At 57.2% G+C, this 15733-nt stretch overlaps 1 protein-coding gene across 1 annotated transcript in view; it reads right to left on the bottom strand.

Moving 5' to 3' along the window:
- Positions 1–10248, bottom strand: part of LOC141083685 (histidine--tRNA ligase, cytoplasmic-like) — a 62186-nt gene extending 51938 nt beyond the window's left edge. The window contains exon 1 of the mRNA XM_073568080.1: positions 10047–10248. Within this exon, the coding sequence (XP_073424181.1) occupies positions 10047–10136 (90 nt within the window). The 5' untranslated portion in view covers positions 10137–10248. The remainder of the gene's footprint in view (positions 1–10046) is intronic.
- Positions 10249–15733: the final 5485 nt, after the last annotated feature.

Below are 15733 nucleotides of genomic sequence, written 5' to 3'. Positions count from 1 at the left end.
CAGGAAGTATTTCCGAAAATACCACCTTGGAGGTCCTTGCTTTAAGCTTACAGCCTAATTCCCTGAAATCATCTTTAACCCCTTTCTGAGACCTGACGTACTATCCTGTTCATGGGACCCGGGCCCCTATGCCCATGGCCGGGATAGTACGTCTAGCGCGATCAGCGGCGCCCACGTGGTGAGCGCCGCTGATCAAGGCCGGGTGTCAGCTGTGATAATGTGTCAGGGGGGGTCACGTACCGCCCCCGACACGTTAACCCCTTGCACACCGCGATCAAACATGATCGCGGTGTACCGGGGGTTAAAGGGAAGCATCGGCAGGGAGGGGGCTCCCTCCGTGCTTCCCTGAGCCCCCCACAGCAGCGCAATGTGCAGCGTTGCTGCGGGGGGCTCTTTCCCTGCAGGCCCCCGAATCCAAGATGGCGACAGGGGCCTTCGGGGGCCTGCAGGGAGCTGGCTTCCTCGGTGCCTGCAAAGCACCAAGCACACCAGTGAACATCTTCTTCACTGGTGTGCTTGGTGTTTGCTATAAGAAATTTTTAAAGAACCAACATATTTTTAAGTTGTCCAATAAAGCTTTGTAAATTGCAGCCGCCTCCGTCTCCAGCTGGATCACTTTTTTTTCAACAACTTTTGGGGTCCAATTTCTCCTGGTACCCTTGGGAAAATAAAAAAAATGGTGACTAAAAGATCATGTTTATGGAAAAAATACGAATTTTTTATTTTCACGCCCGGGCGTTATAAACTTCTGTGAAGCACTGGGGGGTTCAAAGTGCTCACCACACACCTAGATAAGTTCCTTGGGGGTCTAGTTTCCAAAATGGTGTCATTTGTGGGGGGGTTTCCACTGTTTTGGTACATCAGGGGTTTTACAATCGCGACATGGTGTCCGATCTCATCTCCAGCCAAAAACGTCAAATGGCGCTGCGTCCCTTCCGAGCTCTGCCATGAGCCCAAATAGTGGTTTACCCCCACATGTGGGGTATCAGCGTACTCAGGACAAATTGCACAATAACTTTTAGGGCCCTGTTACCCTTGGAAAAATAAGAATTGAGGGTGAAAAGATCATTTTTGTGGAAAAAATATGATTTTTTTTTAATTGTACCGCTGTACTTTATAAACTTCTGTGAAGCCCTTGGGGGTTCAAAGTTCTCACCACACATCCAGATAAGTTCCTTGGGGGGGTCTAGTTTCCAAAATGGGGTCACTTGTGGGGGGTTTCCACTGTTTAGGTACATCAGGGGCTCTCCAAATGTGACATGGTGTCCGATCTGAATTCCAGCCAATTTTGCATTGAAAAAGTCAAACGACGCTCCTTCCATTCTGAGCTCTGCCATGCGCTGAAACAGTCGTTCCCCCCCACATGTCCGATATCAGCGTACTCAGGACAAATTGCACAATAACTTTTGCAGTCCAATTTCTCCTGTTACCCTTGGTAAAATAAAAAAAGTATTTTTTTGTGAAAAGTTAGATGTTAATTTTTTTTTTTTAAATATTCAAAAAAATTCCTGTGACGCACCTAAAGGGTTAATAAACTTCTTGAATGTGGTTTTGAGCACCTTAAGGGGTGTAGTTTTTAGAACGGTGTCACTTTTGGGTATTTTCTATCATATAGACCCCTCAAAGTGGCTTCAAATGTGATGTGGTCCGTAAAAATAAAATGGTGTTGCAAAAAAGAGAACTCGCTGGTCAATTTTTAACCCTTATAACTTCCTAACAAAAAAAAAAAATTTTGGTTCCAAAATTGTGCTGATGTAAAGTAAACATGTGGGAAATGTTCCTTATCAAGTTTTTTGTGTGCCGTATCTCTGTGATTTAAGGGCATAAAAATTCAAAGTTGGAAAATTGCGAAATTTTCGCCAAATTTCTGCTTTTTTCACAAATAAACGCAAGTTATTTGAATGAAATTTTACCACTGACATGAAGTACAATATGTCACGAGAAAACAATGTCAGAATCACCAGGATCCATGGAAGCGTTCAGAGTTATGACCTCATAAAGGGACAGTGGTCAGAATTGTAAAAATTGGCCCGGTCATGAACGTGCAAACCACCCTTGGGGGTGAAGGGGTTAAGGACCTTCCACCTACCTCTAACTTTGTCATTTGTGCCAATGTGCACCATGACCGCTGGATTCTCACCAGCCCCTCCCAGTAATCTGTCAACCCGATCAGCGATGTGTCACACCGTTCGACGATCCCTGTCTTTGTGACAGATTGCCCTATCTGTTCCCCTAATAATTGAGTCTCCCACTACCAGAACTTGTCTGGCCTGCCCTGCTCTCCTATTTCCCCCCTTACTGGAGCAGACACTCCTCTGGCTTTCAGAGGACATGCCTTGCTGCAGCAGTGCTACTCCTGCACTAACACTCCCCTCATCTGCCAACTTATTGGGGTGTGCCAGATCAGGACTAGCCTCCCTGGCGCTCTTCCCTCTACCCCGCCTTCTGTCACCCAGCTAGCTGCTTCATTGTCCTGCAGCTCCAACCTAGCATCCCCCCCTCATCTATCCCACTGAGCGTCTGCTCAGTGAGCAGAAGACTCCTTTCCATATTGTCTATGGATCTCAGTGTTGCCAGCTGCACATTTAGGCTAAGTGCACACGTTGCAGAAAATTTCTGCTCAAAAACCTGAATCCCTTCCCAGAAACCGCACCTATTTTTCCGCGGTGGTTTTTGCGCGGTTTTGATGCGTTTTTTCCCGCATCAGTTTCAAACCACATGGAAGAAGCCAAAACCGCGGAAAAATCCGCAAAATTAATGAGCATGCTGCGCTTTTTACCGCGATGTGGTTTTTTTCGCGGTAAAAAAACGCATCAATGTGCAGAAAAAGTGCAAAATGCATAGAAATGACTGGGAAGCTTATTTTTAGCAGTTTTATAGTGAAAACCGTGGTAAAAACCGCTAAAAAAACGCTGTGTGTGAACACAGCCTTAGATCCAGTATCTGGGCTTCCAAATGCACATCGTGCTCACATCTCACACAGCAGTGTGCACCCTCGACCGGCTGTTCAAGGATTTCATACATGCGGCAAGACGTGCACTGGATGGCATTGGCAATAGTGGAGCACATCCTAATGGGGATTGCACCAGGCAAAAAAGATGAGCAAAAATAAAAAAAGTATTAATATAATATAACAGCAATTCAGTAATACCTCCCTTGGAAACTCCCTGAATCCAAAGTCACTGAATCTCAAGTCACACACTTACCACAGTTCGCACTTACGCTCAGGTCACAATCAGCTCGTTCACACTCGCTCAGGCAGAAGATTTAAGAGTTTTTTTTCCCTTTTACCAGCAAACCACCCTGCTGCTCAATGCACTTCCAAAAGAGATAGATAGATATATTAGGAGTCGGAGTCTGTCCATTTTATAGCAACGCCAACGCCACAGCCCTGGATGTGAAGTGACTCACGTGGACACTAACAAGGATTTATACGTCACCTCCTCTTCATCTCACTTCTAGAGGAGCTTTACTAACAGACCTCACTGTGATGTTTACAAGACTTCATGAAAGGGATGTTAAGGACCATTAAGGGGTGGCTGAAGCCACTGTGAACACACCTTAAAGGGGTGGTCTGAAATAAATATTGTACTTATCACAGTAAAGTTATTTTGGATTAAAATGTATTAGAAAAATGATTAAATTTGTTAAAAAGAATCTTTAACATTCCCTGTCCAAACAAACCCGATTGTTTTACACGCCTACTCCCGTTCTGATGACATGTTGTTTGAGAATTCCCAGTGCATGCTGGGATCATGAAGCAGGGGCCGCGGTCACTGTCGGGTATCACTTCCGACATATGCCTCATAGGATCTCGTCACGGCTACATAATTTTTCATGCACAGTGACAGTGCGATTCCATCACAGCCCTTGATTAGAAGTGATGAGCCAGCGAGAGAGCGCACCGTCAGTGCACAGTGAAAGGAGTCATTCAAAACCACAACTTGAACCGCAAACAACAAAACCTCATACGGAAACACGGACTGAGAAAAAGCTTTGGATCTTGGAGGAAGAAGGGAAAAAAAAAAAAACAAGCTCAAAAGAAAAAACTGTCCCTAGTCAGTAAGAGGTTACAGGCAGCCTGCAATCAGCAGGGCTGATGTGATGTGTAGTGGGCACTGGATGAAGCCCTGTCCCTGCTGTTCCACTGGGCTTCACACAGGAGCGGTGACCACGCCGCTGTCAGCCCCTCTCCCCCCGACCTGTACACAGGAGCGGTGACCACGCCGCTGTCAGCCCCTCTCCCCCCGACCTGTACACAGGAGCGGTGACCACGCCGCTGTCAGCCCCTCTCCCCCCGACCTGTACACAGGAGCGGTGACCACGCCGCTGTCAGCCCCTCTCCCCCCGACCTGTACACAGGAGCGGTGACCACGCCTCTGTCAGCCCCTCTCCCCCCGACCTGTACACAGGAGCGGTGACCACGCCGCTGTCAGCCCCTCTCCCCCCGACCTGTACACAGGAGCGGTGACCACGCCGCTGTCAGCCCCTCTCCCCCCGACCTGTACACAGGAGCGGTGACCACGCCGCTGTCAGCCCCTCTCCCCCCGACCTGTACACAGGAGCGGTGACCACGCCGCTGTCAGCCCCTCTCCCCCCGACCTGTACACAGGAGCGGTGACCACGCCGCTGTCAGCCCCTCTCCCCCCGACCTGTACACAGGAGCGGTGACCACGCCGCTGTCAGCCCCTCTCCCCCCGACCTGTACACAGGAGCGGTGACCACGCCGCTGTCAGCCCCTCTCCCCCCGACCTGTACACAGGAGCGGTGACCACGCCGCTGTCAGCCCCTCTCCCCCCGACCTGTACACAGGAGCGGTGACCACGCCGCTGTCAGCCCCTCTCCCCCCGACCTGTACACAGGAGCGGTGACCACGCCGCTGTCAGCCCCTCTCCCCCCGACCTGTACACAGGAGCGGTGACCACGCCGCTGTCAGCCCCTCTCCCCCCGACCTGTACACAGGAGCGGTGACCACGCCGCTGTCAGCCCCTCTCCCCCCGACCTGTACACAGGAGCGGTGACCACGCCGCTGTCAGCCCCTCTCCCCCCGACCTGTACACAGGAGCGGTGACCACGCCGCTGTCAGCCCCTCTCCCCCCCGACCTGTACACAGGAGCGGTGACCACGCCGCTGTCAGCCCCTCTCCCCCCGACCTGTACACAGGAGCGGTGACCACGCCGCTGTCAGCCCCTCTCCCCCCGACCTGTACACAGGAGCGGTGACCACGCCGCTGTCAGCCCCTCTCCCCCCGACCTGTACACAGGAGCGGTGACCACGCCGCTGTCAGCCCCTCTCCCCCCGACCTGTACACAGGAGCGGTGACCACGCCGCTGTCAGCCCCTCTCCCCCCGACCTGTACACAGGAGCGGTGACCACGCCGCTGTCAGCCCCTCTCCCCCCGACCTGTACACAGGAGCGGTGACCACGCCGCTGTCAGCCCCTCTCCCCCCGACCTGTACACAGGAGCGGTGACCACGCCGCTGTCAGCCCCTCTCCCCCCGACCTGTACACAGGAGCGGTGACCACGCCGCTGTCAGCCCCTCTCCCCCCGACCTGTACACAGGAGCGGTGACCACGCCGCTGTCAGCCCCTCTCCCCCCGACCTGTACACAGGAGCGGTGACCACGCCGCTGTCAGCCCCTCTCCCCCCGACCTGTACACAGGAGCGGTGACCACGCCGCTGTCAGCCCCTCTCCCCCCGACCTGTACACAGGAGCGGTGACCACGCCGCTGTCAGCCCCTCTCCCCCCGACCTGTACACAGGAGCGGTGACCACGCCGCTGTCAGCCCCTCTCCCCCCGACCTGTACACAGGAGCGGTGACCACGCCGCTGTCAGCCCCTCTCCCCCCGACCTGTACACAGGAGCGGTGACCACGCCGCTGTCAGCCCCTCTCCCCCCGACCTGTACACAGGAGCGGTGACCACGCCGCTGTCAGCCCCTCTCCCCCCGACCTGTACACAGGAGCGGTGACCACGCCGCTGTCAGCCCCTCTCCCCCCGACCTGTACACAGGAGCGGTGACCACGCCGCTGTCAGCCCCTCTCCCCCCGACCTGTACACAGGAGCGGTGACCACGCCGCTGTCAGCCCCTCTCCCCCCGACCTGTACACAGGAGCGGTGACCACGCCGCTGTCAGCCCCTCTCCCCCCGACCTGTACACAGGAGCGGTGACCACGCCGCTGTCAGCCCCTCTCCCCCCGACCTGTACACAGGAGCGGTGACCACGCCGCTGTCAGCCCCTCTCCCCCCGACCTGTACACAGGAGCGGTGACCACGCCGCTGTCAGCCCCTCTCCCCCCGACCTGTACACAGGAGCGGTGACCACGCCGCTGTCAGCCCCTCTCCCCCCGACCTGTACACAGGAGCGGTGACCACGCCGCTGTCAGCCCCTCTCCCCCCGACCTGTACACAGGAGCGGTGACCACGCCGCTGTCAGCCCCTCTCCCCCCGGACTGTACACAGGAGCGGTGACCACGCCGCTGTCAGCCCCTCTCCCCCCGACCTGTACACAGGAGCGGTGACCACGCCGCTGTCAGCCCCTCTCCCCCCGGACTGTACACAGGAGCGGTGACCACGCCGCTGTCAGCCCCTCTCCCCCCGACCTGTACACAGGAGCGGTGACCACGCCGCTGTCAGCCCCTCTCCCCCCGGACTGTACACAGGAGCGGTGACCACGCCGCTGTCAGCCCCTCTCCCCCCGGACTGTACACAGGAGCGGTGACCACGCCGCTGTCAGCCCCTCTCCCCCCGGACTGTACACAGGAGCGGTGACCACGCCGCTGTCAGCCCCTCTCCCCCCGGACTGTACACAGGAGCGGTGACCACGCCGCTGTCAGCCCCTCTCCCCCCGGACTGTACACAGGAGCGGTGACCACGCCGCTGTCAGCCCCTCTCCCCCCGGACTGTACACAGGAGCGGTGACCACGCCGCTGTCAGCCCCTCTCCCCCCGGACTGTACACAGGAGCGGTGACCACGCCGCTGTCAGCCCCTCTCCCCCCGGACTGTACACAGGAGCGGTGACCACGCCGCTGTCAGCCCCTCTCCCCCCGGACTGTACACAGGAGCGGTGACCACGCCGCTGTCAGCCCCTCTCCCCCCGGACTGTACACAGGAGCGGTGACCACGCCGCTGTCAGCCCCTCTCCCCCCGGACTGTACACAGGAGCGGTGACCACGCCGCTGTCAGCCCCTCTCCCCCCGGACTGTACACAGGAGCGGTGACCACGCCGCTGTCAGCCCCTCTCCCCCCGGACTGTACACAGGAGCGGTGACCACGCCGCTGTCAGCCCCTCTCCCCCCCGGACTGTACACAGGAGCGGTGACCACGCCGCTGTCAGCCCCTCTCCCCCCCGGACTGTACACAGGAGCGGTGACCACGCCGCTGTCAGCCCCTCTCCCCCCGGACTGTACACAGGAGCGGTGACCACGCCGCTGTCAGCCCCTCTCCCCCCGGACTGTACACAGGAGCGGTGACCACGCCGCTGTCAGCCCCTCTCCCCCCGGACTGTACACAGGAGCGGTGACCACGCCGCTGTCAGCCCCTCTCCCCCCGGACTGTACACAGGAGCGGTGACCACGCCGCTGTCAGCCCCTCTCCCCCCGGACTGTACACAGGAGCGGTGACCACGCCGCTGTCAGCCCCTCTCCCCCCGGACTGTACACAGGAGCGGTGACCACGCCGCTGTCAGCCCCTCTCCCCCCGGACTGTACACAGGAGCGGTGACCACGCCGCTGTCAGCCCCTCTCCCCCCGGACTGTACACAGGAGCGGTGACCACGCCGCTGTCAGCCCCTCTCCCCCCGGACTGTACACAGGAGCGGTGACCACGCCGCTGTCAGCCCCTCTCCCCCCGGACTGTACACAGGAGCGGTGACCACGCCGCTGTCAGCCCCTCTCCCCCCGGACTGTACACAGGAGCGGTGACCACGCCGCTGTCAGCCCCTCTCCCCCCGGACTGTACACAGGAGCGGTGACCACGCCGCTGTCAGCCCCTCTCCCCCCGGACTGTACACAGGAGCGGTGACCACGCCGCTGTCAGCCCCTCTCCCCCCGGACTGTACACAGGAGCGGTGACCACGCCGCTGTCAGCCCCTCTCCCCCCGGACTGTACACAGGAGCGGTGACCACGCCGCTGTCAGCCCCTCTCCCCCCGGACTGTACACAGGAGCGGTGACCACGCCGCTGTCAGCCCCTCTCCCCCCGGACTGTACACAGGAGCGGTGACCACGCCGCTGTCAGCCCCTCTCCCCCCGGACTGTACACAGGAGCGGTGACCACGCCGCTGTCAGCCCCTCTCCCCCCGGACTGTACACAGGAGCGGTGACCACGCCGCTGTCAGCCCCTCTCCCCCCGGACTGTACACAGGAGCGGTGACCACCCCGCTGTCAGCCCCTCTCCCCCCGGACTGTACACAGGAGCGGTGACCACCCCGCTGTCAGCCCCTCTCCCCCCGGACTGTACACAGGAGCGGTGACCACCCCGCTGTCAGCCCCTCTCCCCCCGGACTGTACACAGGAGCGGTGACCACCCCGCTGTCAGCCCCTCTCCCCCCGGACTGTACACAGGAGCGGTGACCACCCCGCTGTCAGCCCCTCTCCCCCCGGACTGTACACAGGAGCGGTGACCACCCCGCTGTCAGCCCCTCTCCCCCCGGACTGTACACAGGAGCGGTGACCACCCCGCTGTCAGCCCCTCTCCCCCCGGACTGTACACAGGAGCGGTGACCACCCCGCTGTCAGCCCCTCTCCCCCCGGACTGTACACAGGAGCGGTGACCACCCCGCTGTCAGCCCCTCTCCCCCCGGACTGTACACAGGAGCGGTGACCACCCCGCTGTCAGCCCCTCTCCCCCCGGACTGTACACAGGAGCGGTGACCACCCCGCTGTCAGCCCCTCTCCCCCCGGACTGTACACAGGAGCGGTGACCACCCTGCTGTCAGCCCCTCTCCCCCCGGACTGTACACAGGAGCGGTGACCACCCTGCTGTCAGCCCCTCTCCCCCCGGACTGTACACAGGAGCGGTGACCACCCTGCTGTCAGCCCCTCTCCCCCCGGACTGTACACAGGAGCGGTGCACCTCTCCCCCGGACTGTACACAGGAGCGGTGACCACCCTGCTGTCAGCCCCTCTCCCCCCGGACTGTACACAGGAGCGGCGACCACCCTGCTGTCAGCCCCTCCCCCCGGACTGTACACAGGAGCGGTGACCACGCCGCTGTCAGCCCCTCTCCCCCCGACTGTACACAGGAGCGGTGACCACGCCGCTGTCAGCCCCTCTCCCCCCGTACTGTACACAGGAGCGGTGACCACCCTGCTGTCAGCCCCTCTCCCCCCGTACTGTACACAGGAGCGGTGACCACCCTGCTGTCAGCCCCTCTCCCCGGACTGTACACAGGAGCGGTGACCACCCTGCTGTCAGCCCCTCTCCCCCCGGACTGTACACAGGAGCGGAAACCAACCTGTTGTCAGCCCCTCTCCCCCCCGGACTGTACACAGGAGCGGTGACCACGCCGCTGTCAGTCCCTCTCCCCCCCCCCCCGACTGTACACAGGAGCGGTGACCACGCCGCTGTCAGCCCCTCTCCCCCCGGACTGTACACAGGAGCGGCGACCACCCTGCTGTCAGCCCCTCTCCCCCCGGACTGTACACAGGAGCGGCGACCACCCTGCTGTCAGCCCCTCTCCCCCAGACTGTACACAGGAGCGGTGACCACCCTGCTGTCAGCCCCTCTCCCCCCGGACTGTACACAGGAGCGGCGACCACCCTGCTGTCAGCCCCTCTCCCCCAGACTGTACACAGGAGCGGTGACCACCCTGCTGTCAGCCCCTCCCCCCGGACTGTACACAGGAGCGGTGACCACGCCGCTGTCAGCCCCTCTCCCCCCGTACTGTACACAGGAGCGGTGACCACCCTGCTGTCAGCCCCTCCCCCCGGACTGTACACAGGAGCGGTGACCACACCGCTGTCAGCCCCTCTCCCTCCGGGCCCCGCAGGCCGCTCCGTGTAGCAGCCGCCCCTCCGCCATGTGCCGTGTTGTCCCGCACTCACCTGCCCGGCGTTGGCCTTCTCCTGCTTCAGTTTCCGCACCTTCTCTCCCTGCAGCGCTGCCGCCTGCTCCAGCTCTGCCCTTTCCGCCATGCCGACTGCTGACCTCACACAAGAAGCCGGTGCGGCTGAGAGATGCGCATGCGCAGTGCAGGGGGAAGTGCGGCGCTCCCGCCCATTGTGTTGTGTCTGCGGCGCTCGCCTCGCACAGAGCTGGCAGTGGTGTCCCTGTCACATCCAGTAGCTACAGTCGAACCTATGTACATACACCATGGTTGACACCGGTATACACTACATAAACTGGCCACAGATCAAGTGCAATCAGAAGGTGGAATAGTTGCCCAAAGAAAGCCGATTTAAGTGGGGTTTCCACAGTCAATATACTTGAAAAATACTTGTAAGAAAACAGACATAGTACTCACCCTCCCCCGGTCCATCACTGCTCCTGTGACTGTTTTGGCTGCAGGCAATCACAGACTATAATAGCAGCTGGCTGCAGCGGTGATGGGTGTTGTAGCCCTGACATCACCACCGCAGCCAAAACACAGAAGGAGAGCCAGAGTTAGACCGGGGGAGGGTGAACACAACTTGTCTTTGTTATTTTACAAGCATCTAATCATTTGAGGTTCACTGACTGGAAAATCCCTTTCAACATTGACCTTTCACATAAATTATAAGAAATGAGAGGGGAAATCTGGTTGCTATGGGAACCACACCATCAGGGCTATAACTATGGAGGGGTTACAGTCTGGGCTTGGAGCATTGGGGGGCCCAAAGGGTTCATAGAAGACAGATACTATACAGACCCGTCATGCTGTTCCCTGTTGGTGATTTTGTGGTATTACGCCTTTGCTCTGCACTTGTCATTTGCTCCAGATTGGGTTAATCTGCCGTTAGGCCACGTTCACACAGTATTTTACCTCAGTATTTGTAAGCCAAAATCAGAGGAAAAGTATAATAGAAACACATCACCACGTCTGCATTTATCACCCATTCCTGGTTTTGGCGTACAAATACTGACCAAATACTGAGCATATGAACGTGGTCTTAGAATGAGTATGTAGTTGTGCGGGTGTAGTAATCGCAGGTACGCAGGATGCAGTGACGAGACGCGAGACTGGTTGAACTTTGGAACACAAACTTTTATAAATTGAAGCCGCTAGGGCTATACTAAGCAACCAAAAAGGGATAACAAAGTTGTCCTCGCAGGGACTCAGTACAACCAAAGACTATTTGAAAAGAACACGACTAACCCGGCCAAGGCCGGTGACTATGGGGCCGCGGTATGGCCGTCTACGAGTCCTTATACTTTATAATGTCACTTATCCGTCCCTCCGCGTCTCTGTTGGAGCTGCGTTGCGGATGAAGCTGCTTTGGCGTCTTTGGTGAGGCTGCTTTGGCGACGCAGCCGCTGGGCCCAGCTGCTGAAGATTTGGAGTAGTCTTCGGGCGCCCCAGCGCCCAGGAGGAGTTTGGGCACAACAGGCCCTGATGGAGTCTTGCAATGAAGTAACCCCCTGACAGCGAGGTTGCGCTTGTTAGTAAGTTCAATGGGACTCTTGTACTCAAGCAGGGTTGTGTCACAGTCTTTAAGAGTGGCGGTTTACATGGCCACGCGCACAGCCTGGGGCTGTGTGCAGAGTGTCTCTGTTGACGAGGAACAGGCCCCAACTGCCGAGTGCAGCGGGGTAAAGGCGGCTGTGAGCGGTGATATACAGGCCGCAACCACGGGCTGAAGTGACACGGCAGCGTTCGCGGGTGGCAGCAGGCAGGCCGCAACCGCGGGCTGAAGTGGGACGGCAGTGGCTGGGAGGGGCAGCGGACACGCCAAGGCGGGTTCAGGCTCAGCGGTAACGGCAGAGGGCGACCGGGGGCAGATCATGACCCAGGATTGGGGTGAAGAGGCAGTCCCCTGTCGGTAAGCTCGGCGCCTCTCTCCTGAGGGCCACTGCGTATCTACCCTCTGCTGCTGGTCTCCTCTCTGAACTGTCTGTGTCCTCCTCGTTCGCTCACGCCCCCTCCGCCTCCTGCTCCGTGTCTCAGGTATCACCAACTGACTCCCCAGCGCGCTCCCTGTCCCTTTTATACTCGCCCCTCCCCTTGCTGTCCTGTCACTCTCAGCAGTCCACTCTCCTCCTCTGCTCCCCGGGTACTGTTTCCTTAGGAACTCAGATGGCGGTCCCCTTGGTTCCGGCCCAGACACTCTGCGGGGGTCCTCCTCCCTACACTCTTCCATCCTGTAAGCTCGCCAGTCCTCGGGTGAGGGCCTCAGTATGCTTGAGTTGATCTGCGGGGGTGTCAGTTTTTGTTGCCATATGAACTGGTCCTGTTCGTATCGTTCGGGGGCTTTGCCGGCTGTTGACCGCTCGGAGCGTCTTAGTTCGACTAGGGTGGAGTCTTCTGGGGTGGTGGTCTGTGGTGGGCTAGCTGGTTCAGGCAGGCTAATTATGTCAGTTGGTTTATCATTGAGTAGAGAGCCCCTGGTTATTGTGGGGAAGTCTTCTTCGTCGTCCAGGTCCCAGAACATGGGCAATGGTTCAGAGACCTGAGAAGCAGGTTCAGGTTGTTTCGGGTCAGTGGAAATACAGGGGCGTTGCATATTATGATGCACAATGCGGGTAGGCAGTGTTTCATGTTTCTAGGGTCGTATTTCGTACACAGGTCCTTCAGGGTTTATACGACATAGGACCCGATAGGGTCTCTCTTCCCAGCGTGGCTCTAATTTGTTCTGGGGACGTTGGTCTAGTACGAGTACTCGGTCTAAACTTTGGAGGTCGGGAGGTAGAGATGAACTCTTTCCTGGGTGTTCTAAGTCTTGAAGTTTGGCATGTACGATTCGATGAAGAGTTTGCAGCCTGTGCCGGTGATTTCGGACCCATGATGATACCCCAGTCCAAGGCTGAGGTTCCTCTGGGTCCAACTCTACCTCCGTGATCCCTTTGCCCTCGCGTCCGAACAACAGGGAGTAGGGGGTATAGCCAGTAACTCGATGTACTCGTTTGTTATAGACCCATACTAGTTCAGGGACATATTCGGGCCAACGGGCCTTCTTGTCACTCTCCAGAGTACGCAACATTTGGATTAATGTCCAATTAAATCGTTCGCAGGCCCCGTTTCCCTGCTGGTGGTATGGCATGGTCCGGGATTTGTCAATACCATAGAGCCGGTGTAGTTCCTCCATTATTTTGCCCAAAAAACATGCTCCTTGATCAGAATGTATCCGCTGACGGCAGCCGTAAACTTGTATAAAGTTTCTACAAATTGCGGAGGCGGCCGACTCCGCGGTCTGGTCTCGAATGGGGGTGACCACAGCGAACTTAATGAAATGGTCCACTATGGTGCCCCTGAGGGTTCAGTCGCCACAGAGGTACTGCACCTCCTCCTGAGGTATGGTGCCCCACCATCCAGGTAAGGTGGAGACGCCTGACCCCACTCCAACACCTGCACCCCACACCACAAAGTAGTGTAGCAAAGCACCTTCGGCGGCTCCCTGCTTGGAGTGTAGCATAGCACCCCTTGGTGGCTCCCTGCTTGGAACACGAAACGTGCTGGGAGGTGGGTGGAGTTTTAGTTCGCACAAAAGAGCGGGAAGAGTTGAGTCAGTCAGTCTTTCATTCAGTCAATGAGTGAGGATGTAGAAGGACAGAGTGTGAGAGAGAGAAGATCCCCGGGAGAGGGATGGAAGAAGGAAGTGCTGCAGCAGGCCACAGTGATCTGGGTCTGCTGGCACAGGAAAGAGACACAGAAAGGAAGCTTGATTCTCTATTGGGAAAAAGGATTAGCACAGAACGTGAGGAGAATAAGAGAACAAGGACCAGGGTTAGAGGAGAACCCTTTTCAAGTTCTAAGCGCAAGGCCGGGGTCCGGTCCGGTCCTGCAGCAGACATAGAAGTAGTGACCACTTTATTCTCACTCAAGACTTGGGGGCACAACAGCAACATATTATTGAGCCGGGACTTAATAGCAAGGAGTCCCCGAAGCAGGCTACAGCTGTTTGCCGTACAAGTAGAGTTCATAGGAACATCTGACAGGAGGAACTCCAGTGTAACTCAGTACTAGGGGTACTTCATTCAAAGGCACTATAAGAGGAGACGTTCAGAAAAGGCACATATGTTGGCGGAGTGTTGGAAAGGAGTACTTCATCTTGCCTGGAAGTTGGCTGAGCTCCTGACCCGGAGGACACGGCACGGATACGGGCACCTGTACCTGCAACAGACTGTGAGTAAAGCTTTGGAACTACATGCCCTGGTGTCCTCCACTTATTCCTGCGCCAACCTGCCCAGCACTGCTACATCCCTTGCGCCTGACACTACACCATCTACGTGTCACTTCACCTACACTGCCCTGGGACTACAGCCCTGCCTGTGGAGGGCTATGACATCACTGCTGCACCACACCATCTTTCCCAGAGGATCTGCCTGCAGCGTTGGCTTACATCTCTATTGCCGAACACCACAGGTGGCGTCACAAATCACTTATAGACTTCCACCACCATAAGCACACTGAAACATAACCCCTTTTGTAATGGAGCCCCAGGGCCACGGACTGGGTCACTGCTGCCGTGACAAACCCAATTGAGAAGATCAACCGGCCCGGTACCGAGTACCCTACGGCCCTGGTGAGTGAGGGCGCTCAGCTACCATGATGAGGCAGTGTTCATACCCCTGGAATGAGGGACCAATGGTCAGGTAATCCACCGTCAGAAGCTTGAGGGGCGCTGAGGTCACTATTGTTTGTACTGAGGCTCGCTGTGCGGGCGGTTTAGCTAATTCGCATAGGCGACAGGTCTGGCAAGTCTCATCCACAACAGCATGCAAGCGTGGATGGTAAATTTTCTGTTGTAACCATTGCAAGGTCTTTTCAGCTCCGAAATGAGCCCCTTTTTCATGGGCTTCTCGAGCCAGTTCGTTAAGTTGTGCTCCGGGGCGTAACTACCTGCCAAATCGTCATAGAAGTTGTTTGTGATGTCATTTTACAATATAATAGTCCCTTACGGATAACCAGTCTCTCCCATTGTCATAACATCAGCGACATGTCCTGAGTCAAAGTCTGTCTTTGGGAGTCAGTGGGCAATTTGCCAGCGGTTACCCATTTCCGGAGAAGCCCAATTTCTTTGTCTTCTTGCTGCTGTTGGATCCACTTATCCCAGGATTGTTCCAGCATCCCCCTTAGGGTCTCCGTGGGAGGTACTTCCTGGGTGGCAGCCGTAAGCACGGCAGAGGTGAGGGTGAACGGTATTTCTTCTCCTTCTAGTTCGTCGTCTCGACTCTTCCCTGGGGTTGTATGTCGAATCCTGGAGAGAGCGTCAGCGTGTACATTCTCGGCCCCTCTTTTATAGATAATTTTATAGTTGAATTTCGCCATTCGGGCCACCCATCTTTGTTCCAGAGCTCCCAGTTTGGCGTTTTCCAAATGGGCCAGCGGGTTATTGTCGGTCCGCACCACTATCTCGGAGCCCGCCAGTTACTCTGCGAACCGCTCCGTCATGGACCACACTACTGCGAGGAGCTCGAGCTTAAAGGAGCTGTAATTGTCAGGGTTGCGCTCGGAATCATGGAGTGAGCGGCTTCCATACGCGATCACTTTCTCCCGGCCATCTTGTACTTATGACAACACAGTCCCCAGCCCATTAAGACTCCAGTCAGTGTGCAGGATGAATGGTTGCGAGAAATCCGCATAAGCTAACACCGG

The sequence above is a fragment of the Dendrobates tinctorius genome, unplaced genomic scaffold, assembly GCF_039654945.1.
Source record: "Dendrobates tinctorius isolate UK_male_01 unplaced genomic scaffold, ASM3965494v1 ptg000020l, whole genome shotgun sequence".
NCBI lineage: Eukaryota > Metazoa > Chordata > Amphibia > Anura > Dendrobatidae > Dendrobates > Dendrobates tinctorius.
This window is presented reverse-complemented; position numbering and strand designations above follow the sequence as displayed.